A 26,656-nucleotide genomic window follows, 5' to 3' on the forward strand; every position below is an offset into this window, starting at 1 on the left:
CTCCTCTCTGAATGTCGCCGCCGGTGTAGGCGCGGAGCTACCGCGAGAGCGAGAACGAGTGTTGGGATGGACGTCACAGGTTCAAGACGCCCCCCTCTGTTTGTTGGTGCTACTGCAGCAAAATTAGGGCTGGTGACAATGATGGCGGAATAGGTCCTCGTTAAACGTTCCAAAAGTGCAGTGAATATACTCCATTACAGGAAAAAGTTCTTTAAAAAATACTAGTTATGTAAAAGTTTCTAACTATAAACATAAACATGTGCTTAAGATATTAAGAGTACTCACTTCAGTTGTGCTATTACGCAAAATATAGTTTTTTTTATGTTACATCTGTTAGAGTATAATTACTTAAAAAGCAGGATACGATTGACCAGGATATTAATGTTGTAGATGGATAGTTTTTTTTTGCTACAACATGCTACAATTAATTGATATTTTAGTTAGGTAATGTGGTAATTCATTTTTAATTAATAAATTTAAAATCATCCACAAAGCCATGGGCAGTGCACAAAAGAGGTGAAGATGAGAGTGTAGCCAGGGTGGAGTGTGTGGAGACAAGTATCAGAGTGATTCGTGACAGAAGGATAGCAGCATGAGCCAATGGGAAAGCTTTTAAAATGGTATTGAGATTTGCTCTGATGTATGGTCTGGAGACTGTTGCAGTCACCGGGGTGGGCAAGTTTTTTAGAAATAAGGATTTAGGGTGGCTGTAGCTCAGGTAGCAGAGCAGGTCAGCCACTAATCAGAAGGTCGGTGGTTTGATCCCAGGTTGCCTCCTGGCTGCATGCCAAATATCCTTGGGCTGGTGGCGCCAGTGTCCAGCAGCCTCGCCTCTGTCAGTGCGCCCCAGGGCAGCTGTGGCTACAACGTAGCTTGCCATTGCCTGTGTGTGTGAATGGGTGGATGACTGAATGTAGTGTAAAGCGCTTTGGGGTCCTTAGGGACTGAGTAAAGCGCTATACAAATGCAGGCCATTTACCATTTTAGGAGAGACAGCTCAGGTTGAGACAAAGTTAGAGAGCCAAAGCTGTCATATGCAGTGGAAGGATAGTGGATAAATTGGACAAATAATGTTAAAGAAGGTGCTGCCAGGCACCTGTTCATCAAGGCCTTGGACTGTCTATGTGCACTCTGCCTGTTTTTTTGACCTCAGCAAGTTAATCTGGATTTTTGACTGACCTCTTTGTGTTTATCTTGTTAGCCTTCCTTGTGTTTTGCTTTGGTACTGACCGTACTAAGCTGCAAGTTTGTTTTACAGTCATGTAAAAGTGAAAGTTTTTACAGGTCTAAATACAGACATTAAAAACTAAATGCATCCTGTGACTCGATAGCTTTTAGATCTTTTTGCAGCAATAACTTAACAACATATTGTTGTGGAGAAAACTTGTCTTTAGAATTCTGCTTAAGTTAATTTAGACTTGCAGGCATTCTTTATGCACAGTTCCCACCACAGCATTTCAGTTGGATGTCTAAACTTCGACTAGCCTATTGCAGCAGCTTGAGTCTTTTCTTTTTCAGCCATTGTAGATTTGTTGGTGATCCAGTATCATTGTCCTTTTGGACAATGATTTCAACCAAACTTCAGCTGTTGAACAGATGACCTCACATCTGGCTCTAAAACACTTTGGTTCATGGTCGACTCAGTAACTCCAAGGCCCGTAAGTTTGTGCTTTGACGGTTGATGTGAGGTGTGTGAGCTGATACCCTGTGTTTGGTTTTTGCCAACGCAGTGTTGTGTATTATGGCCAGACAGCTCCACTTTGAACTTGTATGTCTAAAGGACATTGCTCCAGAAGTCATAATGCTTGCTCAGCCGCAAGTTTGCAATCCTAAGCCATGCTGCTATGTTTTTAGAGAGAAGAAGCGACTGTCTCCTTCCAGTCCTTCCAACCAAAATATAATTTTTCAGTCTTTATCTAGTTACACTGCCATGAAGTAGGAAATATCTGTTGAGTTTAATAAGTATCTCATGTTTTTGTGTTTTTTGAAATTTTCTAAGCACTGCACAATGTGATCTTTGGGTGACTTTGCTGGGATGTCCAATCCTGCGAAGATTCTGGGATAGTGTAAACACACACCTAAATGCTCCAGACCAGCAACCTGCCACAACCTCTGCTTTTATGGAGGTGCTCCCAATTGGTGATGATTTGTTGATTATCAATACCTGGCTGCCACTTACCTTTTTAATTCCTGGCTGCTAATATAATTTTAATGGAAACGTTAAGCGTGTACTCATTTTTCACAGGAGTGCATAGACTCCTGTGAAAAATGTTCTTTTTCACAGAACTGTACCTGTCTGCCTCTGGCTCTGTAATTTGGCTCTATTTTTCTTTCACCGTAATTATCTCGAGTCCAAAGTGACACTTTTAAAAAAAATTTCCCCTCTAAATTAAAGTGCATATGAAATGATTGATAAATATAGGTGCTTGAAAAGATAAACCTTGTGTACCATTTTTGTACTTTGGCACTTGTTTAAAAGTAATTACTTTAACTTAATTTCACTGAACATGAAGGGAAATCACAGCCTTTTTTAAATTAAGAAAGGTTATAAATGAAATAAAACTAAATCCAAAAACATTATTGTGTTTGTGTGTTGCTCCCCCATTTTATTCTTTAATTAAACAAGTGCTAACTTGAAGTACGAAGCACAAGAAAAAATAGCATAAGTCAGTATCTGACAAGTAATCTTGAAATGAAAATGAAATGAAGATAATGAAACTGTTAATTAACTAAATTAACAGTGGAGCATTGGCACCTTTTATCATAATCTGATTGCATTTTCTTCTTTCAATCTTTGATAAATTATTGGCAATACGGGCTCAGTGACTATGAAAATTAGCCTTTTGCTTATCTCTCTTTTTTCAGAACTGTAATTAAAATTCATTGTCCCTCTAACCAAATGAATAAACTTAATTATATTCAGCGTCTGATATCTCTCCAGGCTGACTGGTGACTAAAAACCAGTTCTATGGATGCAATGTGCAGCAAACCAAAACAAACAACTCTGTCTGGGTTTGTAAAAGTTAAACAAAGGTTAACACTGTCTTGATTGGTATGCCATCCAGTCAATCTGTCTGCCAGGGACTGCAAAATGGATTAAAACCAAACAAAACAGCATGTGAGGCCCTCGTAGAGAGACATTTGGAAGGAATATCCTGTCGTGACTGAGTGGTAGCCATTAAAAGGAAATGCTGGATGCTTTCAAAATAATGCAGTAAGTAGTTTTTATTTATTAGTTAACGTCATCATTCATCATGCAAAGGGCAGTAGACTGCAATAAGAGAAGTACTTAGTGTGACCATCCAGGAATTTCAAAATGCTTTTCTATGATCTTGGAGAACTTGCTGATGTTCTTTGGTGGTCTCAAGACATATCAAGCTGATACTGCTGTGAAGTTGAAGATGGCTCTTTATCCTTTTGTCCATCATCCTACCAATTTCATTAAATGACTGACGCAAAAAATGAAACATTTTAAGATTTTAACATTTCCTTTTTTGTGCAGAATAACTAATGAAAAATCTAAAACTGTTTTGGTACATCATTACTGGCCTGGAAACAAATCAGAATGGACTATTAATCTTAAAATATTCAAGGACAAGACAGCAATAGTGTCCTTCACCACTGGGCCTCCCAAGTCTGACCTCAGAGTAGTTGACACAAGTGTCGTTGGCTCTGAAGCAGTGTAATGACAGTGAAGCAGGAAACATCTTGGGCTAGGCAGAAAAGAAAAATATGGCACATCACATCATGCCTTTAATGTGGGAGAAAAACAGATGTAATTTTAAGATATTTCTTAGGAAACTATTTTCAAATGTTTTTCAATGTCTTTTTTTGTGGACTAAATTCATCAGGCACAAATGAGTTAGAGTGGCTGGGTTTGAACCTCGGATAAAAGCATTGTGCTTTGAGTTTGTATGTTCTGAGGTCAGATTTTTCCTACCATCAAAAATAAATGAAATCTCTCAGAAATGTGCCCTTCACCAATGCTATTGGCCCTCTGTGACTTCCCACTGCTCTTAATATGGGGATCAATAAAGATGTTCTGAGTAACGTTGCCAAAAATGGCCTAAGAAATCCAAGACCAGAAACTCGGGTAGGTTAGATAAGTCTCTATAAAAAGGCCTTTATTTTACAAGGTTTAAGAGATTAAAAATACACCAATGTGTGCCAGCTTACACCTTGTTCAGGTGTAGAGATACAAAGATACAAATCTATCCATATCCTTTTTATGTGAGGGGTCTTTACACTTGACCTATTGAGTGTTAACTATAAGATTACAAATGAATAAAGGGTAAAAAGAGTGACGCATGTGGCGGTAATCACTAGGCTTGACTACAAAGTCTCTAAAAAATAAACAAACATAGCTAAAAAAAGTTGAACCCGCAGTCATGTTTGTTTGAATTTTCACTCTCGAACAGAGTTAAAAAAAATCCTGAAAAAACATCAGACACCACATTTTCTTTCATCGTAGGGTTTTATAAATTAGTAAATCGACTCCTTCCTTGTTTATTAGGTGATTAAATCACAACTGCAGAGACCTCATACTGGATGGTTTTTGAACTGAAACATGACATTCTTTGAATGCATTTTTTAGCATGTTTCATCAAAAGACATGGCCAGTATGAGGCTGCTGTACCTCTGAAGTGGTTTCTGTTTTGACAAGTAAACAACCAGTCAGAACCTTTAACGCACTGGATGTCAGCTGCTGAATCAAACACGTTCTTGTTTCCAGACTTTGATGTTATTGCACTTCCGCCCCAATTAGTATGGAGCTACAACAGTACAAAACATGGCAGCCCATCTGTTTGCATAGCCTGTCTGTGTTTGACTGGAGAGGAGTTGTGTGAGTGCAAACCAGAAAGGAGGGGGGATACATTATGATTTTTTTGGAACAAGGTGAAGAAAAATCCTCATTTATGGGACTCAGAAGCACCACATTGTGCTTCAAATATTCAAGGGGGTTTTACCTTCTGTGTGGGTAAGATAGCAGCTGATTAGGTTTATCCTTTAGAGGAGAGAGCAACTTTGATACCGAACAACAGAACAGGGGGTTAAAGTTTTAACAGATGAATAGGCAAATCAGATGTACCGAGTCTGGAATCTTTGAGTGGTGAGAAACCTGACTGCATGGTAATTATTAATCCTCTTAACGAGCTGAATGTAAAGTGAAGCCCAGAGGAGCCGGCCGCGGCCTTATCTATGACAAACGGCTGAGCATCCTAATTGCACTGAGAGATCTGACAGGATAAATTTATACCAGAAACGTGACTCATCTGACGTGCAGGCAGGAGTGAGAGGATGAAACAAGTGGGAGTGCCAGCCCTTCTTTAAAAATTCATTTATTTCTGTACAGTATAGATCCAGAAATATAAAGCAGTTCACGGCACATGAATCACAAGTTCACAAGTGGCTGTATTTTAGGGCAATAAGGGTTAACTTTACCAGCAGCTTTCTGCAAATAAAGTATAATGCAATAAAATAGAAATACCCAAGCCAAGGTCACTTTTTTCATGCAATGCTGTTATTCTTTATATTTCTATTGGGCAGAAGTATTCAGAACATCTACCTTAATAAAAGTAATACAACAGAGTGCTAGAATACTATTCATACATGACGTCGAGGGAATTTACAGCCTTGGCAGAGGTATGTGGACTGCTTTTGTTGATTGAAATTATAATTTATTTCTCAAATACAATAAAACAGAAGTCTAAGGCAGTACGCAATTTAAGTACAAACCTGTGTATCATCATTTAATATAATATTTTAATAAGTGGACTTCTCCTTTTAGCCACTCGTGGTGAGTGGTTTCATAAGGTCTGTGCATAACATTTCACACTGTGAACAAGAAACCTGTGACAGTTTTACAGTGGTTAACACCATATCAGAGTAACAAAATTATCAAGTAAATAAATAGCTACGTATCAACAGTAACATTGTTCCTAGAATCTGCCAGAGCCAGTCACTATCTCTTCTTTTACCACTGGGAATACTTTGGACTTTAATTTCCACACCTGTTCCAAGTGTTCCTTCAACCTCTCCTACGTCATGCTTTGTCTTAGCTTGGATTGCCACATGAATCACAACTGCTGTCTTCTGTTCCCCCTCAACCAAAACTGTGTCTGGTTGGCTGGCCAGCAGCTGTCTGTCTGTCTGTCTGGAACATGAAATCCCAAAGGACCTTAGCCCTGTTGTTCTCAGCCACTTTCAAAGGTGTTTCCTACTGGGAATTGGGGACTTCTAATCCATGTGGCGCAGATGTTGCTGTACACTATTCCGGCTGCTCGGCTATGCCTCTCAGTAGGTGCTGTCCCAGCTTGAATCTTACATTCTGCTACTGTGTGTTGGATTGTCTGCCTGTCACTTAGGTCCTCTGAGCCTGGTGTTTCTTACAGCTTGATCTTGTACTGCCCCAGTCAGAGGATCTGTGCTGTCCTTTCGGTCACCTGTTTTCAGCCACTGTGTTTTTCTTAATGTAAGCCACTTGGTTTTCTAAGATATTTCCTTCCCCTCTTGCTCATCACCATCCGTCTTCAGCTGCCTAAGGCGCTCTGGTAGCAGTTCATCTTGGGGGGTCATCTTCCTGATGCATTTGTGAATGCTCCTTGTTTCATCCTGGATCATGGCTGTGATGCTTACTAATCCTCACACTCCCTTGCTTCATTGCTCACAAAGCCTTAGGGTGCTGGCCTTGGTCGGACCCCTGCTTTGTGAGGAGTTTTGTGTCTTGACATTAGTGGCATCTCTCTCCTCAGGTGGCCATCTTATTATTGTGTACAAGCAGGATGAGTTTAGGACCCAGTGATTTTTAGTGTGTGTTTGTTTCATAAATGACAAAAGACAGCACGCCACATTGTGAAGCAGGAGTGTCATCTCCTTATTGATGGAGATGATAAGATGTGATAACGGGATTAAGCGGAAATTACCTCAGATTTAAAAAGATCTTGTGCGCGAGTGCATGTTCTGTGATATCAGAAGGCGAGATTAAACTGTCAGCTGTGGGTGAAAACATAAGCACAACAAGTCTCATTAAAATATAAGAACAAACAATAAAGGTTCCCTGCAAGAAAGCCGCCTGTACAGTAAATCACATCCAGCTGGTGATTATATGAGGGAGTTAAAGCCGTTTAAGAAGGACAGACAGTTTGGGGTAGATTCCATTACAGGAGCAACTCTTATATACTGTCCACAGATTGGCTGTGTGTCAACCAACAAGGTGAAAGCAAGGAGGGAGCCATCATCTCAGATATTTCCACTTGCAAGTAAATGAGGGCACAAAGCCTGATGATTTAACCTCATTCATGGAGAAAAGAAGCCAAGATTTCAAACAACGCAGGAAATTAAACAATTAAACCACCAGATTGCAGGAAACTCTTGCTAATCCAGAATTTTTGGAAAGATTTTCAGTTTCTGAACTCCCGCTGATATTACCACCTCCCACACAGCCCCCACCTGCTTTGCCCTGGAGGCTTATCAGGATGCAGCAAGCATCTTCTGCAGGATTTCTGTCACTGGCAGGCAGTGCTCCTGTATTCTGACCCTCCCCGCAATCTACTGATTCGCAGGCTGTTGCTCACACAAAGACACAAATGCCAGCAGGAAATGAGCATCTTTTTTCTTAAAAAAACAAACTTGTTTGATTAATTTGTCTTGTTGGCAGGGCTAACAAAAAACAATAAAACCATCAGGGATAAAAGGCAAAATCATGTTTCAGACATTTAAAACAAGAAAAAAAATGTCATCATATATTGTAGGTGATATGAGCTTTAACACTTGTATATTAATGTGTGGTTACCAGCTGAGGTTTCTACTCTGAATAATAGAAAAAAATGAGTGCTTGCTCTCATTCGATGAACAATGCTGATATGCGGTTCTGCACTTAAAGAAATCATGAAAAAATTATAAAGCAAAAGTAAACTTCTCGTCCTCGACTAACCCCTGACGTCTCGTAGCAGTGGACCGAGCAGCCAAATGAGTACAGGACATGATTTCTGAGGCAGACCGTGGTTTAGGTGGTACTGGGCTCTAATATTCACAGAGTCATGCATCACCAAGCTGCTTTTCTAATATAACTGTGGCAGTTGGCAGCACCAGATGTACAGTAGAATACTGCTGGCTGACTGACAATCTTGATAAAACTTGTATCGGCTGTGCAGGATATTTCTCATCCATCCTTTTGTCATACAGCAGCTGAATCTGTAATCATATTTCAAGAGTACTGTGCTCCAAAATACCAGTGTTGTGGCTTGAAGCTGTTAAAATGCAGCACAAATGAATGGCTGCCGTAGATAAGCAATATCAGTCTTGCCCCCAAACTCTTTCATAATGCTGATTTAATTCCAAGAAAAATGTTGTATGAAGCAAAACACAAGATAACATGTCGATTGGGGAAATAGAGATAGCAAAATGCCTTGGATGGAGTGCAGAATGCTTAATCAGATTTTCTAAGTGCAGCTCATGATTAAAAAATGAACATTTAAACAGTAACTACAGCTGGAAAATACACTGCTTTGTTTCTGTTTGCCTGTTCAAGCAAAGGAACAAAGAAACAACTAAATTCAGTGAAGAAAACAAACAATTTTCCAAAACGATATCTGCATTTTATTTATGCTTTGATAACTAAATAGACCAGGCTATTACCTGGAAAATGGAGACAGGAAAATCAGGCGCTGCTGAGTGTTTTATATGAAAGAAAGAAACAATCAAAAACAGTCGGATCAACACGATATTAATAATATGACAATATATCAAGAAGAATAGTACGTTTTCTTTTACATCACCTCTACATACTGGCGGTATTGTGCTTTGATAAGACTTTTGCAACTAACACAGATACAGAAAAAAAAATGTAACAACCCCACACAAGGATTTTAGCAATCAATCATTAGGAAACAAAACAAAGAAACAAAGAACAGAAAAACCCTTCTCACTTCATCCCGTGGTCACATGTGAAAATGAAAAAGAAGTGAAAGAATGAAAAAACAAAACAAAATCATAAGAAATGAAATTAGGTGCAGCTCATCCATTTGTGCAATCAACAAAACACTCAACATACCTAATGTTGCAACACTGTCCCTTCACACACACAAACGCACACAGGAATATATGGCATGTATCATTGTCATGTTTCTGTAAATGAGGCAGACTTGGTAAATATAATGATTAAATGTATATAAGTCTATATATATAAAAAAAAATCAATCAAAATTAGAAATGATATGAAAAAAAACATGCACTGGACAAATACAAGCATGCATTTACATGATGAGACCTGAAATCTTCACCAGTACATTAAATGGTAGATGATGCACCTCTACCACCGTCGCCACCTCCACTTACATCGCAACCCCCTGAAAGTATTTCCTGCACACGCAACTACACTCATTGTGAACAAAGATACATTCGCAAACAAAGTACACAGAGTCCAGCAGTTGTTTTATGAAGCACTGCAACAGTTCTAGATGTTGCTACATGTGGAGTAAGCAGTATGAATATTCGTCACACTAGCAAGCCGGTGTTGTGTGAAACCATCATGTGTTGCTGTGCTATATAAAGGCATGGGGGCTCTTTTTTCTGATCTACTGTCTATGGTGAGATAACTGTACATTTTCCCTTATTTATTTCTTTATTTTTTTGTCTTTTGAAAGAGAGGTCCATGTTGGCAAGGTTTCTCCATGAGCATCCTTTTCGGCAGTAATCCAGAGGAAAAACACAGAAGAGTGCTGCATGAAATGTTCTCCGGAAAAATTACAGATTTTTTTTTTTTTTTTAAACATTTAGGACTTCCTCTGACAAATTCTTTGTCACGATTGATTCGTCCATTTTCCTCAGTTTTCATGTAAAAAGTGCATCTGTTAGATTAGTATCAGTTCCTCGCCCTCCCTGCGTTGGACAGTTGTCGTTGTATGGTGGCTTTGGTTGCATAACACGCACTTTCACCTGGGTTCTGCTCAGCAAGTGAAGTCTTCAAAGTTACCCTGGCCTGGATGATGAGGTAGCATATTGCCAGGATACGTTGATGGTGTACGCAGGTTCTCACAAGGAGCCTGAGAGAGAAATGGGATGAGAGAGGCAGACAGTCAAAAGGCAGGTAAGAGAAATGATCAGCAGAAGATATAGCATTGAGATCGAAGGAGCATAAATGTGCAAGAAAACCTAAATAAAAAGCTCATAAACACTTTCACAGGAAAACATGACATGAGCAACAATTCGGGCTGAGATGAGTGAGGAAATAAATTCTTCAGGAATACTTTGAAAAATGCTGAAAATAATGGTGAACAGAAAAGGAGAGGACTACAAAGTGAAGATCAGTTGTGGAGAATATCTTTCCCTTCTCTGTCTGAGGTCTGACTTACAATTAAAGTGAACTGGCTTCATTTACACTTGGAAATAAGTGAGCTGTCACACCTTCCAAAGCTTTAATTCCGGCTTGTCCCTGCTGGTGCTGTCCCCCAGCTTTGATTAAATTCCAGCCACTTTCCGCTCTCCTACTTCTCCCTCTCAATTTTCTCCCCCTCTCATCCCAATCACTTTTTCACTCTCTACCGTGTCTCTCAAGTCCCCCCACCCAAACTTCCTCCATCTCTATCTCTTCTCTCTCATTTGCTCGTCTTCCTACCACCACCCCACCACCTCCTTGATCTCGACTCCAGTTGAGAGCAGTGAAGACAAAGCAGAGAGTGTGCCCCTGTCAACGCAATGCCGTCTGACACAGTGAAAGTACTTAACAGCACACTACTGACATGGTGTTTCACATCATCCAGGCTCAGCACAGCTCCCCGGTCATTGTTTTTGCGGCCTTTGTGTTTCTTCTTCATGCACCGGCACACCTTGTATTTGATCACCTGAAAATAGACGAGCACACCTGTTACCAAAAAGTACTTTCTTGATTCTGGTGAGCATCCAAGTGTTCTGTTTTTGGTTCATCATAGTTCAAACCCACATACTTGACTGGAATAGAAATGTGATTTATTTTATCAGAATCAGAATCAGAATGGGTTTATTGCCAGATGTTGAGGTTTACAACATTAGGAAATTGCTGCGGTGCTTCAGTGCAGACAATAAGAATTAAAGTGCTATGTAGAAAGAAAGATATGTGCATGAGATATACATGAGATATATACATGAGAATAAGAATTATGAGTGCTACGTAGAAAGATATATATATTATGTATCTATAAATATGCTTGCGCGGTGACCCTGCACATGAGCAGTAGCTGCTTTGCTCTGCCCATCTCTCTCTCTCTCACACACATTTCTAATCAAGGACTAACAGACACACACATAAAAACACTTAGTACTTCAGTTGTAAGAGAAGGGAGGAAGGAAGTGTGGAGCACAGAGTTACTCTAATGAGAGTGGACATAGACATCCTGACTAATCTAAAATATAATACATTCAAAATGTTAATGTATTCAGCGTTGCTACTGCTAAGATGTGAGTGCCGTGCAGAAATGCAGAAATGGGCTGCAGGGTTGTGAGGGACAGAGGGTTCGTCATGCTCGCTAAAACACGTCCTTGTGCGCATGGTAACACTGTGTGAAAAATGAAATTTTGCCAGCAAGTCATTCTATTTTGCTGGAGTAGCACAGATGACCATAAAAACACAATAGATATTCGTTTTTTACCTCATATAGATAGTCAATGAGTTCAAGAATGGTGAGGATGCTGGCCCCAATGAAGAGACCCATCTGACCACCAATATCACCTGCAAAGAAAAATAAGGAAGCAAAACTTGTACCTGAATACATTCACGAAACACAGGTCAGCTTTCACACACACTTTGCGTCTTTTTTTACATCTAAAAGGTGAGAAATGTAACAGCAAATATAGACGTTTGCAAATATGCAGTTAAAAAGATTAAAGAGACACTTTTGTGTCTCTTCTGGGACCTGAACACCTCATAAAAAATGCAAGCACTTGCGCTACTGTCATTTTAGATACAAAGCAACTGTCATGCTGCATACTGCACATTATCTTGACAGCCATTTCCTTACCCAGAAGGCCTGCCAATTCATAGGCTTTCTTTTGTTCGATGGTTTCGTAGTTCAGCGCTTCAAAGTAGATATCCAAAACCAGAATGTTATCACTGTTAACAGAAAGGGAAGCAGGCAGTTTTAATTCACATATTTAAAACTAACAGTTTACATTTCAAACACGTTTCTATCAGTGCGTCTTCAGGCAGAGGAGGTGATTGGTGAGTCTGCCACTTCCTGCAGATAACAGAGAAGATGCGTTAAGTTGAGCAAATAACCTGTCACCACTTACTAATTTCCCCTATGTGGGTCTGCCCATTGAGGAATACAAGGGAAATGATGGTAGCTGTTTGATTTCATACTGTGTTAAAGTCTAAAACTCAGGACTTCAGCATAAAGAAGAAGAAAGGGGATTAGTTTAAAGGCCCAGGGCAAGACAGACTATTATTGTAATTCTTAAATATCCTCTCTCTGGGTGAAGTCAGACTTTACACCCCACTGGGGTTGGGATCAAAACCACAGCTTGACTTTGTAGTTTTCCTTTTTTGGTACATGATTTTCAGTTTTATACCTTAAAATACAAGTCCTGCATTATAAGACAAGTGATAAGCTGCCAGTCCTAAGATCAACTCTGCTGAAGCCAAGGGCTCATTTTAAATGACTCGATGCAAATTGTAGCTGGTAACATGGTGATAATGTGGAGAACATTTTAAAATTGCCTGAGATCTTATACTTCAGGTCACTCTGACTGCACTGACTTCTTTTTTTAAAGCCCATCAGCAGTACACACAATGAGAAACAGTCATCAAACACTTTGAGGTCAGTGGGTCTCAGCGTTTATTCACCTGCACACTGATAATTACAAATCAACAATGGCTGTGTTCCATTAAGTGTCCCTGAAAGCCAGCATGTGCAATAAAACGAGCCTAGACCTGGCTCACTCAAATTAATCACAGCCTTCAAGTCAAAGTACAAATGTCACAAAAAATCATTTTAATGAAGGTAAAACAAAATATCATGTTATTAAATATGAATGAGTTGGAGTTTTTCAGCCCAGCAGGTTTTTGACTCTGGATGAATTTCAAAAGCATCCATCAGCTTCTGGAAGCTGTGGGAACTCTGTTCTTTCTGTCAGCTCTTGCCAACATTTTACAGTAGAGTGGATGTAATCTGCTGTTCCCCCGTTGGAAACTAGTAAACTATGTGGGCCTTTATAAGAGGATGGTCAAGGTGGCTGATGTAACCCATGAGATTTTGATATGTGAATTGGCAAATTGGATATGTCATGCCCACGGCCGTGAGATTATTTTAATGCTTGGTTGTGCTTTTAAATTATCTGATTTATGATTGACATAAAAACTCTTTCTGAAATGTGAATTAAACCTTCAGACAGCCAGCCAACCATCACTGAGGTTGGGCTAAACCACTGTAACATTGACACTGCAGCACGAGTACTCACACTTAGCCACTTCAAATTTTTACTAATTACTTTTACTAAATAAATGTAATTATTTACCTTTATGTTTCAGTTTCAGCTGCACACAACACACCTCCCTCAATAGTTTATCCATTTCTTCTGTCCGTTCAGACTGCTCTGGTAAATCCTAATTTGTTCTAAATTTTAACTTTAACTTTTGTGCAATTATGTCTAAAATTTGGTGGAACGGTAACATTGTCCTCAACTCCTCAGATGACCTCCCAGACGAGGCGGCGCACTTACCACTAAATCACCGAGCCCCCAGTATCATGTAGAAACAATACTAAATCAATTGTCCTGCAATAACTGCACAGTGAAAATATTAATATTTGGATTGTCCAAAATCAACAAATAACCTCACCATGCAACACATGTAGATATTCACTACATTAGGTACACCTGTTCAACTGCTCATTAACACTAATCAGACAATCACATGTGAGCAACTCAATGGATTGAGGTTTGTACACATGGTGAAGACGACCTGCTAACGTTCAAACTGAGCACCAGAATGAGGCAGAAAGGTGATTTAAGTGACTTTGAACGTGGCATGATTTTAGGTAGTAGATTAGCTGGTTTGAGTATTCCAGAAACTGCTGATCTATAAGGATTTTCTTGCACAAAAGAGAAAATATCCAGTGAGTGGCAGTTCTCTGGGTGAAAATGCCTTGTGGATGTAAGAGGCACAGGAGTGACCAGACTGCTTTGAGCTAGCAGGAAACAGTAATTCAAATTCAGTAAGTAATTATGATGAAGCTGAGGAGAGGCCAGCAAACTGATAGGAAGGCAACAGCGACTCAAATAACAACTGATTACAACTAAGGTAATGAATGCACAACCTGATGTTAGCAACATGTGCCCAATAAAGGGGCCAGTTAGTGAATATAAATGATGTAAACATGTTTTATAATCTAAAAACAGTCCCAGAGTCCCAGAGATGTGGATCTGATCACAATCAAATAAAATGTCAAAGTGTTATTTAAAAAAAAAAAACAAAAAACAAAAACATAAATGCAAATATTTTTAGGCTAGGTGTAATTTGAACATTTACTACACATTCAGTTTTTCCCCAGATCCTAAAAAGACAATTTTTTCTACCTTTCACGATGTTCCAAATTTAGACATGAACAGCAATGATTGACAGGCCATATTTATTTATTATAAGATTATTTATTAAAATTTTTTTATTTTAAAACTTTATATCAGCGACTTTTACCACTGGTACTGCTTTAGCTCCTGATATATTCTCTGGGGTACAGATGCTGCAGGTTTTCAGTCACTGATCTTCGATCTTGTTATTGTTACTGACATTCTTGGGTACTTTTTCCTGATCTGTAGGCCGTCAGTATGGGTTGTCATGCTGAAGTTTCAGTGATGCCTCTTGGCTGTCACATGTTCCTGCTGCTTAGTGGGTTAACCTGAGACACATCTGATCACAGTTGCTGTCAAACAGTGGATTAAGCTACATGTCTACCTTTCTTTCTCTGTTTGTGGTTCCCAACAGAAAGACGACAGACAGTCCACTGTCACGGACTTCAGTTTCACATCACCAGAGACTAAGAAGCCGGAATACCAAAACAAAGCTAATGTGCATCAGTATGACACCACTTGGAAATTTGGCCAGTCAAAGAAATGAACTCGATGGATTCACTTGTGTCCACAGGGAATTTCTTTCTGAAGGGAGAAGTGAAAGGTTTTTAACAGCAGTCTGGCTACATATGGTGTAATTATCTTGCCTTCAACCGCTCTGCCGGGAGTGATAGATAAAAGATCCAACTATTATTGTACCCTCTCCTCATTCCCTTGAACTGCTTTTGATCTCTTCAGTACATTTGGCCAAGAAACACTCAATACTTGGTCGATTAATCAAGTTAAGCTCTGAATGTGAGTTCCTTGCTCTATTTTCTCCCCTCGATGAAAAAAAAATCCAAGTTTTAGAAAGTGAAAGGGTTACTACACTCACTGAGGAGCCTTTAAGGAAGTAAGTAAAAGAGAAAATCAACCCGAAACACATCGGTTCTGTTAGACAGAAAAGAGAGTGGGTCATTTAACTTGTTTAGTGGCAGTTTTCTTGTCCTTACGGGTAACTGATATCGGTGGCATGAACTTTTATCAAGAGATTTAAGATAAGATAAGATAAGATAAGATAAGATAACCTTTATTAGTCCCACACGTGGGAAATTTGTTTTGTCACAGCAGGAAGTGGACAGTGCAAAAGTTATGAGGCAAAAATTAGAATACATTTCTGATGTAAGTGTGCTTGTATTCTGAAGTGGCTTAATCTGTCTTAATCCCTCACAATCAGGACAGCAAGCTATGTTTCAGCCAGTACTGAATTGCTAAATGATGACAGAAAGGAAAATCCAGTGCACAAGTGAAAAAACACAGAACTCCAACCAAGTTGCGTTTGGTATATATTTTGTTTCACATGTTTAAAGAAATGAAGAAAAAAAACTCAGTTTGGCTCCTGAATGTTTTCACAGAGCTTTTCCATCCTCATCAAACACAAACAGCACATTTATAATCTACAACCGTACTGCTCATGAAAAGTAAAACAGTACTCCAGTGTAATCTAACAAGTCAACAAGTCAACTGAAGATGAAATCCATTTTCAATTCAATTCAATTCAATAAAACTTTATTGACCCCGAAAGAAATTGGGTTAAGGCTGCCGACCTTTTGCCAGCGCCATCTTACCCTTCCGACCATACATACATTACACAACATTTTCATTTTTTATATAATGACCCAGTAGCTGTACTTTCAGTAAAACTTTACTCCCTTTGGAAGAGTCCAATTTTTGCTATTAGGGGAAATATCTTTAATGCTGGCTTTTGCCAAGTCTGGGACAGAAGATAACAATTTTTGCAGGGTAAAATTACAGTATACACTTACTGAACACAGCCAATTTATTAGGTACACCTGTTCAACTGCCCATTAATATAGCTAACCGGTCAGCCAATAACAGCAGGCAAATGCAGCAACAGTGTGGGCCACAACCAAAGTATGCAGAGCATCTCTGAATGGAGAACACACCAAACTTTGAGGTGAGCTACAGCAGCAGAGGCCCACAGCGGGTGCCACTGCTGTAAGAACAGGAAACTGAACCTTCAATTGTTTTGAAGTCTCAAATTGTCATAGACAAAGTCATGAACATGTTTCTTTACACAGGATTTGGAAGGATGTTGCTTGAGAATAGCTCACTTAGGATCAGAATGAACAACATGAGAATACGGAGCCTCGTATCAATGGTTCAAGATGCTGGTGATGTAACAGTGTGTGGGGTATTTTCTTGCCACACGGGGCCCATTAGTGCCAAGTGAGCATCATTAGTTGACCGTGTCCAACCCTTTATCAGCACATTGTGTGCATCTTCTGATGGCTGCTTCCAGCAGAATAATGTGCAATGTTAAATTATTCTAAACTGTTTTTTGAACATGACAGTGAGTTCACTGTACTCAAATGGCCTCCACAGTCACCAGATCCCAATCCAATCGAGCACCTGATCTGGTGGAAACAGCCGTCCCCATCAAAGTCATTTCATTGCTACGCTTCTTTCTGGAGGTGTGTGCATTTGGAACTTCAAACTCAGGGCAAATACACTTCTGTGTCAACCAAAAGCCCATACAACACTTTTCAGTGGAAGAGCTCGAGTCAACTGTAAGTTAATGGGAACTTAACATTTGACGTAAACTACCTGAATTATTGAGCATGCCATTGGCACCTGTTTATAATTCATTTAACAGACATGAGTTTTTTGGGGGGCCAAGCTAACGCAGCTGCCACTTACCACCTGCCCCTTCTCTAATTTTTTTCGGGGGTGAGTTGATAACTGCTGCTACAACATTTTTGTAGTGTTTAAGTAGAGAATAGAAAATAAATAACTAGAAATGTAAAGTACTATCTATAACTAAATACATCTCTTATTTGCTGCAAGACATAAAAAAATATTCATGATAATGAGAAAATGACAGGAGCTGATGAATTGTGTCTACAGAATGCACTGCATGATGACAGTTTAACACACTGTGTTATATGATGAGTGATAATGACATTATAACTGCGCTAAAAATAAAATATAACAATGTTTAGCTTCTAAAATACACTGAAAAGACAAGATGAATGGCACTGATAACTTTAATTCATCGCTTCATTTATGTGAAGCTTCTTAGAGATTGATTGCATCAAATAACATAAATGTGAAACACTGAATTAAAAGTGAAAATGCTCTGCAAACACAAACCCACCTTTGGTTATATAAAAGATTTTAAAAAATGTACTTACGCTATGTACTGCTCAGTTTTGTTATATTTCTTGGCAAGGTACTTGGCCGATGCTTTGCTGGGTATCTTGACAAAGGACAGCTCTTTACCATAACGTGTCAAGTTGCACGGCGTCTCACACACACAAAAGTCATTGTCTTTCTCGACAAGAAAGTCTGAAAAATGAAGTAGTCAGACAGAGCGAGAGAGAGAGAAGAAAGCCAGAGATAGAGATTTAAAGAGAGAAGACAAGGGGACAGACAGATTTATCGCCATCCCAGGATGACAAACAAAATATGAGTTGAATGAAAAGTGTCACAGGAATGTTGTGAAAAGATGCCGCGAGGAGCAACCCCACAGACCCTTATAAGAAATACAAAAGATATAAGCCACATCAAGACAGAGTCAGAGAGACAGTAACAGCCAGAGGCCAACATGTGAGACACGAGAGATTGCAAGTCAGTAAGAAAACAAGCAACAGACATGAAAGGACTGAAAGGTATCAGTTGATGGAAAGACAGGGGAGTGTGAAAAGGAGAGCCTCAGTGGCAGGCTTGAGGTTTACTCTTTGAGAATGGCTACTATCAGGCTGAAGGAACACTATTATCTGTTATCACCTCGGATCAGGAGTTCTGAACAGTGGGACATGCACACTGAAAAGTGCACATGCACACATACACACACGTGCATACACATACACATCATGCAAGCAGCATGCTGGTTTATCTCCTTACCCAAGGCAGGATCTGCACACTCCTTGTACTGCTCCGGGGTGCAGTATGGGGCATTTCCTAAGGATAGGCAAAAGAACACAATGTTCACAGTCTGACCAAAAATAAGGGGCGAGCAAGGGAAAAGGGGGTTTCGAGGAAGCACAAAAGGCAACGAGTCCAAGACTTATAATTAATGTTGTCTCAGAATTACTGCTGCCCTTATCACACCTGGATTTTTGCCATAAATTTTCAGCTCATCTTGTAATTGATTTCATTAACTTTTGCTGACTCTCATCACCACTTTCGGTCACCCCTTTCCCCATCCTTCTCTTTTTGGCAGTTGATCCATCTTTGTCAGTTTGTCAGGACAACACAAGGTAAGAAATGTCATTGCTGTAGAGGACATTATTACCCTGCTACAATTATTCACTGCTTTTTGGTCCAGAGATCGGAAAGATGAATAGCTGAAGAAGATGGGGAGGTTCGCTCTAGACTTCCAGTAATCAACTGAACAATCACTATAAGATAGAGACTAATCCTGATTATCACACAGGCAGATTGGCAGGCTGTCTATATGCAAACACGGGTCTCTCGCTGATTGAAGAGAGGCATTAACAATAATTGGACAGGTAAGTGAGGGTTAATGGAGGCCAAAAGCAAATGTTTCCTCAGTGCCAAACTCCTTTTCAATTTGCCATCAGAGATGCCACACAGTGATTAAGTGTAGGCGGTAGACAGCAAATGCCAGCTGTAATCACTGTGCAAACAAAATGAAAACAGTTGAGTTTTCCGATCCACTGGAGTGTGAAAATATCTGATTTTCAGCGTTTGCTGGAAAAAGTGTTTTGCTCCTCAAAAATCATTTTTGTCACTGCAGCATCAAACGAAAGTGTTTCCTGTGAGATTAGAATAACAGACTCTCGAGCACTTCACATCTTTATAAGTAGATATAGATATATTGATATCCAACTCAATTCAATTCAGTTTTATTTATAAAGTGCCAAATCACAACAACAGTTGCCTCACGTCGCTTTATATTGTAAGGTAAAGACCCTACAATAATGCGAAAGCAGTAAGGTGCCCCCTCTGGTTCTTACCGGGCATATGAACCATCCTACAGTTACAGTTATCCACCAAGTATCGTGTTTCACAGTCGATCCTGCAGGCCGTGATGCTGTAACTGCTGAAAAAGTCAGAATCCATCGGTGTGGATTTGCAGTCGCCCCATGGTGGAGGCAGGTATGTCAGCTGAAAGAGAGGCACAAACACGTCACACATGGCGATTGCTATCTGCTGAACATCCCCAGAGACTTATCAATACCTTGACCATATTTGAAGTAAAAAAAATTCACAATGCGAATGTGACCTGTTTTTTATAAAAATAATAAAACTCACAGTTTATGTTCATGGAAGTGGCAACAGAGTAAAAAGTAAACAAAAAGAACAACTACGCAGTCATTTGCAATTTCATCATATGCACGTTATTGCACGCTTATCCTCAATGCAGTTTTTCATGCCATATTTTCTCTCAATATGCTAAACTTGTTACTCTGTCGATATGAAAGGTCTTTACACACTGCATTTGGAACAGAATGTGAATCTTGTTCTTACTCCAGATTCGTGGACATGTGAGTTGTGGTTATTGAGCGTAGGAGCATTAATCCTACGCTTCTCATATTCCTAGTCTCCCTCTGTGCTTTCATTGTGCTGCCCACTCTTCATGCAGGAACTGAATAGTATCAGCTGTTTAGTAGAGCTGATATGTCGTAAGAGTTTCACTCTAAGCAGCGTTGCTGCAGAACCAAATACCATATGCCCAGTATTTGAATCCACAAATGTTAGCTATGTCGCCTCTCAGCAGTCTGTGCAGTAAAACATGCAATCCGGTGGATTCGTGCAGTGGAGGAACCCAAAGAGAGACGCTGTCACCAGACTTATTAGACTTTGCATTTCTTTGAACATCTGCACAGCAGTGCTGGATATGTAATTCTATAGTATTAGTATACAAGTATTTACATCTTTAAATAATTAAAAACTGCAGAAGCCACTCACAGATCATACTGTTATACAGTGAAGTGAATGTGGTGCATTCATAAACACATCTGTATTTGAAATACTTTTTTGCAGATATGCATATATTTTAATTAAATTAAATTTATCTGAGTAAACACAATAATCAAACTAAAGTAATTTTCTTGTATATAGGTTTTCAGAAAAAGTAAAAAAAAAGAGCACATCAGAATTTTATTAAGTCCAATTTGGTGCATTAATATAGATGGATTTATGCAAATAACAGTCACAAACCCAGAGGTATTTAGTTTGCCATAAAATTAACGGTTAATACGGTTAATAAAAGTTGCTTATTAGTTTTTCAGTGCTTCAACCGAATCTTCCAAATACACCATATGTTAGAAACTAATTTCATGCCAGTTTGCATGCATCTGCCAGCTACAGGTCCTGTTGTCTTCTCTACAGGGGGGTTTAAAGTAGTTAAGTGCATACTTATCATGATGTACCAGGGCTTGGGGAACGAGCATGTCGAGGAAGTTGAAAATTTGTCTTTGGCAAAAATGGGCTGCCAGCACAACTACACAACAACATGAGAGCTTACTCATGAAATTGGACATAATTGGAATGGCTGACATCAAAGAGCAAGAGGAGGCAAGAGTAAACTTGAAGGAGAGATGAACTATGACACTCTCCTTATCCCAGTGAACAAAGGAACCACTGTGAGAAAAAGGAACCAAAGGCATATACAGACAGCACAATGATAAAATTTTGCAGATGCCTGCATGCACTGAACAAAAAAATATAAGATATCACCAAACCAAAACCAACCCATCCCCCAAATGTGGCTTTCTGGACAAAATTATGGAGACATGGGGTATTCATATTAATGGGCATCTAAACGCCAAAACTTTATTTGATTTAAATTTGGAAGATCTGTCTTCAAGATCATGTTCTTGTACACCTCTGTACCCATTGTACACATCTTCAGTGCTGAAAGAGTACAGCACAGACTTCACACTGTAGCAGTCCTATCATGTCCTGTAGTAGCTATGCTTCTGCATGATTTTCATTGTCTGCAGGTGGATGAAGACAGAGCAAGGCAAATCTGGTAAACAGGGGCAGGGTAGGTGTTGAACAAAGATGTCGTTGCCGTGGCCACAAGACTCCTGTGTTTTCAGTATGCTCTGAGGTTGTTTCTCATGAATGTCATTCTTACATGCTTACTTCTGTACTTCTACTGTAAATTCTATACAGCAGAAGTAGCAGTATATTTTGACTATCTTACAGCTGGGCACTAATTTTCAGTAGATAATCACATGAATGTTGAAAAAATTCCTGTCACAATCCTTCACACAAACTTTGTCTCAGTTATAAACAGAAGTTGATATTTGCGCTTTTCTTTCATGGTGCAACTGCAGAGTTTATAGTATAAGCAGTTTGACTTTTTTTCCTCTTCTCAGTCCCCTCACCACTCAACCAGCTGCGGTAGATAACTTGCTGATAGTTGCAGTTTTCTCTCTAATAATGTAGGGTGCTTGCCTTATGATATAAAGCGCCTTGAGGTGACTGCTCTGGTGAACTGGCGCTATATAAATAAAATGATCTATCTTCTAAAAATATGGGGAACGCATGCACAGACGCTTTAGTCAAAATTGGAGATTAGACAGCTGACTGGAAGTTGATAGATGTTGCCGCTGTCTGTTGCGGTTATGAAACAAACTCAAAAGCAGACTTTCATAAACAGCTGGGAGCAAAACACCAACTCAAGCCGCAGCTAACATTTCGTCAGAACTTACATTACATACATTATTGCCGAGTTTTATAAGCCTGACATATATCAGAGTCTATTTTTACTATGGTATGGGCTTTAACATAAAGTTAAATTTATAACTTTTATAACTATTTTTTTCTAACATTTTAATTTGTAACTGTGTAACTGATTTGTAAAAGTGGGGGAACTAACGACATTGGGACTGGGTCTTTTGCGCTTAGTTACGTTTACGGACCTTTTGTTTGTTTTCACTATCCACTTCGCTCAATTTCTTATGTTCTTAAATGAACCGTGTAATTAAGGAGACTGGTGATGAAAGGTTGAAAACGCCTGATGCTGAGCTGCTGCCTTATTTGCAGAGACAGCCTATATGTTTGTATGCAAGGTGGTAGGCAAGAGAGACAGAGACTGAAAGCAGGTGTCTCATACAAAAACCTTCATCTTTCTATGACACTAAAGTTTCAGGCATTCTTCAAAAAAAAGAAAACAATCATACCTTGTAGTGAGTTGAGCGACTCATAGAGATAAAGGGAAGAGGTGGATAGTGAAAGTCTTATGTGTGCCTATATCAATAGAGCACGCATTCAGGCTTGTGCTGAATTGATACGCCAATCTTGTTGGACTTAGAAAGAGCTTTGCCACGGCTTATGTGGGAAAGTGACCAAGGTGTGCATTCTAAAATGAAGCTGACAATTTCAGATGTCTTCAGATTGCTGAAAAGGAGTGAATGTCTGAAAGGGCTATAGAAAGTAGAAGACAACTGAAAAATGATCAGCAGAGCGTGTCGGTCAACATATTCAGGAGACTAATAAATAGACTAAAAAAGATCTAATCATGGTCTCTGCTCCCCAGGAGTAACGGAAATAATTCAGTTACAAAAAATAACTGAGATAATAATTGAAATGTTAAATGAAAAATTACTTAAAACCAAGCATAAATGAATCCTGTGCACATTTGAGTTAGCTTTAGACTACTAAATTCCCTCCGGAGGAATGCATTTTGTAATTTGCATGTTATATCACAACATTTGCCGTACTCATTTACATTTCATCTGCCTTAACTAACAGAAGAGAAAAATGTGATGCGTTAAATGAGGTAGGAAACTAGGAAAAAGAAGGCAGTATGTGTTTCTGTCTCATCAGTTCAATCAGTGCATCACTGAGTGCTCACATGGCAATAAATTAAAGGCCACTGTTGTGATTTAGGGACCAGCAGCTAACAATCTGTAGTGGGGGGGGCACGAGGCAGCCACGGGTATCACAAACTGGAGTTGGTTACTACAGGGAGTGCAGAATTATTAGGCAAATGAGTATTTTGTCCACATCATCCTCTTCATGCATGTTGTCTTACTCCAAGCTGTATAGGCTCGAAAGCCTACTACCAATTAAGCATATTAGGTGATGTGCATCTCTGTAATGAGAAGGGGTGTGGTCTAATGACATCAACACCCTATATCAGGTGTGCATAATTATTAGGCAACGTCCTTTCCTTTGGCAAAATGGGTCAAAAGAAGGACTTGACAGGCTCAGAAAAGTCAAAAATAGTGAGATATCTTGCAGAGGGATGCAGCAGTCTCAAAATTGCAAAGCTTCTGAAGCGTGATCATCGAACAATCAAGCGTTTCATTCAAAATAGTCAACAGGGTCGCAAGAAGCGTGTGGAAAAACCAAGGCGCAAAATAACTGCCCATGAACTGAGAAAAGTCAAGCGTGCAGCTGCCAAGATGCCACTTGCCACCAGTTTGGCCATATTTCAGAGCTGCAACATCACTGGAGTGCCCAAAAGCACAAGGTGTGCAATATTCAGAGACATGGCCGAGGTAAGAAAGGCTGAAAGACGACCACCACTGAACAAGACACACAAGCTGAAACGTCAAGACTGGGCCAAGAAATATCTCAAGACTGGTTTTTCTAAGGTTTTATGGACTGATGAAATGAGAGTGAGTCTTGATGGGCCAGATGGATGGGCCCGTGGCTGGATTGGTAAAGGGCAGAGAGCTCCAGTCCCACTCAGACGCCAGCAAGGTGGAGTACTGGTTTGGGCTGGTATCGTCAAAGATGAGCTTGTGGGGCCTTTTCGGGTTGAGGATGGAGTCAAGCTCAACTCCCAGTCCTACTGCCAGTTTCTGGAAGACACCTTCTTCAAGCAGTGGTACAGGAAGAAGTCTGCATCCTTCAAGAAAAACATGATTTTCATGCAGGACAATGCTCCATCACACGCGTCCAAGTACTCCACAGCGTGGCTGGCAAGAAAGGGTATAAAAGAAGAAAAACTAATGACATGGCCTCCTTGTTCACCTGATCTGAACCCCATTGAGAACCTGTGGTCCATCATCAAATGTGAGATTTACAAGGAGGGAAAACAGTACACCTCTCTGAACAGTGTCTGGGAGGCTGTGGTTGCTGCTGCACGCAATGTTGATGGTGAACAGATCAAAACACTGACAGAATCCATGGATGGCAGGCTTTTGAGTGTCCTTGCAAAGAAAGGTGGCTATATTGGTCGCTGATTTGTTTTTGTTTTGTTTTTGAATGTCAGAAATGTATATTTGTGAATGTGGAGATGTTATATTGGTTTCACTGGTAAAAATAAATAATTGAAATGGGTATATATTTGTTTTTTGTTAAGTTGCCTAATAATTATGCACAGTAATAGTCACCTGCACACACAGATATCCCCCTAAAATAGCTAAAACTAAAAACAAACTAAAAACTACTTCCAAAAACATTCAGCTTTGATATTAATGAGTTTTTTGGGTTCATTGAGAACATGGTTGTTGTTCAATAATAAAATTATTCCTCAAAAATACAACTTGCCTAATAATTCTGCACTCCCTGTAATAACACCAGGAGATGTTCAGCATGCACATACAATAGTCATAAGTAGTCACATACAGTGCAGTGCACTCAAGTAAAATAGACAGCGCGAACAAAAACCTAACCTAATCAGGAGAATATAATCATTCTTCTGATTATTTTAACATCAAGGGTACTTCGCAAAGTCAAGCTAAACTTAAAAACCATCAGAGCATAATAAAATGTGATAATCGATAATGGGCGTATCTGCATTTATTCACAGTCACGTGGATTACATCCCTTAAAGGAGTTCTTTAACTTGAAAATGGGTCTTTTATGTACATTGGTCTGCTATTTTGATTTCCCTGCATTTTCAAAAGCTCTTTTCAGACTTCTCAAACCACTCTGTGGCAACATTATTTCCCTTTGGTTAAACTCAGCAAAAGCTGCTGTAAGTGTGGACAAAAGTAAATCTGGCGTAAAAGATTTCAGGATATTTTCGTGTGCTGAGCAAACCTCGAAGTGGAAAACAAATCACGAGAGAAAGAGGTATCAAGCAGGGGTGACTGTGGACAGAAAAGGAGGCGCATGGAGAAATGCTGGGAGAATTATTTTGTATTTTTTTTACTTTGCATGTAAAGTAGAAGGATATTGCAGATTATTCTGTTGCCAGATCACGGTGAGTGACAGCTTGGCTGGCTGAAAAGTCCCCAACAGCTTTACACTACAGGACTGCTGAAACAGGGAGATGAATGAATGGGAGCAAACTGCATTAGATTAATGAAGACTGAGCCTGCCAGACAATGGGATAAATAAATAGAGACTGAAAGAGGGGAGAAAGGGGGAATGGAGAGATTGTAGAATCATATTAAAGAGAGGAGAATTGTATTAAAGGAATTGTAATGACTGTTGGCGAGGAAAAAAGTAATGGAGCTAGTGGGGAAATAGAGAAAAACAAAGAAGGACACTCTCCTGCAGACGCGACGTTCACAGCATGCAAAATCCTGCTGCAGCCTGCCGACACTGGGACGCACTTAGTAGTAGTGTGGATGTGGAAGGACCGAGATCAAATCCGCTTCTTTCTCTCTCCATTTATTTTGCATGGTTCTGAACCATATTAGGGCCCAGACTATGTGATTTGTCTGACTGCATGCTTGCCATTGCACTCACAGAATTATTCACAGTTCAGAGGAATAACCTACATACACTTCATTTCACTCAACAAAACCGACTTCGACAAGCTGGGGGAAGTTTGTGTTCCTTAATATGTGTTAAGGCCCCGTGTGGGTAACTATTAGGACTGCGTGGAAAATCCAAGCCTTCCAAGAAGTGCACAGACTTGAACAGCCTGCTCAGGGCAGATCTTTCTGGCTAACAAATCAGCATTTCAAACTCCACCATATTAATGATGGAAAAATAAAAAGTAAGCATTCTTTGCTGATGAGTTTGTGGGAAACTTTGATCTGAAACATTCCCAGAAATGTTTTTTAATGTTCTTAAAAAACATTTAAAAAAGAGAATAGCAGTTTTCCTCCAGCACAGCATAGTGCTGACAGTGCATTGCTTACCTTGTGGGTCTTGTCATTTCAAATCCCTGTGGTCTGACAAAAACCTTGAGCAATACCAGAGCCATTTCCACTTCCCTGGATGCCTCAGT

General features: G+C 39.6%; 1 protein-coding gene across 3 annotated transcripts in view; it reads right to left on the bottom strand.

The window, feature by feature from the left end:
- Positions 1 to 9,947: 9,947 nt before the first annotated feature.
- Positions 9,948 to 26,656, bottom strand: part of asic1b (acid-sensing (proton-gated) ion channel 1b) — a 203,334-nt gene continuing 186,625 nt past the window's right edge. For all 3 annotated transcript variants that reach the window (XM_085354645.1, XM_085354643.1, XM_085354644.1), the window contains 7 exons: positions 19,521 to 19,671; positions 18,445 to 18,501; positions 17,733 to 17,886; positions 11,994 to 12,085; positions 11,625 to 11,704; positions 10,740 to 10,841; positions 9,948 to 10,043 (listed from right to left, as the gene is read on the bottom strand). In XM_085354645.1, coding sequence (XP_085210771.1) covers positions 9,948 to 10,043; positions 10,740 to 10,841; positions 11,625 to 11,704; positions 11,994 to 12,085; positions 17,733 to 17,886; positions 18,445 to 18,501; positions 19,521 to 19,671 — 732 coding nt within the window. The remainder of the gene's footprint in view (positions 10,044 to 10,739; positions 10,842 to 11,624; positions 11,705 to 11,993; positions 12,086 to 17,732; positions 17,887 to 18,444; positions 18,502 to 19,520; positions 19,672 to 26,656) is intronic.

This window comes from Diplotaxodon limnothrissa, linkage group LG5 (assembly GCF_057381915.1).
Source record: "Diplotaxodon limnothrissa isolate DT_005_m linkage group LG5, D_limnothrissa_male_GT1.1, whole genome shotgun sequence".
Lineage (NCBI taxonomy): Eukaryota > Metazoa > Chordata > Actinopteri > Cichliformes > Cichlidae > Diplotaxodon > Diplotaxodon limnothrissa.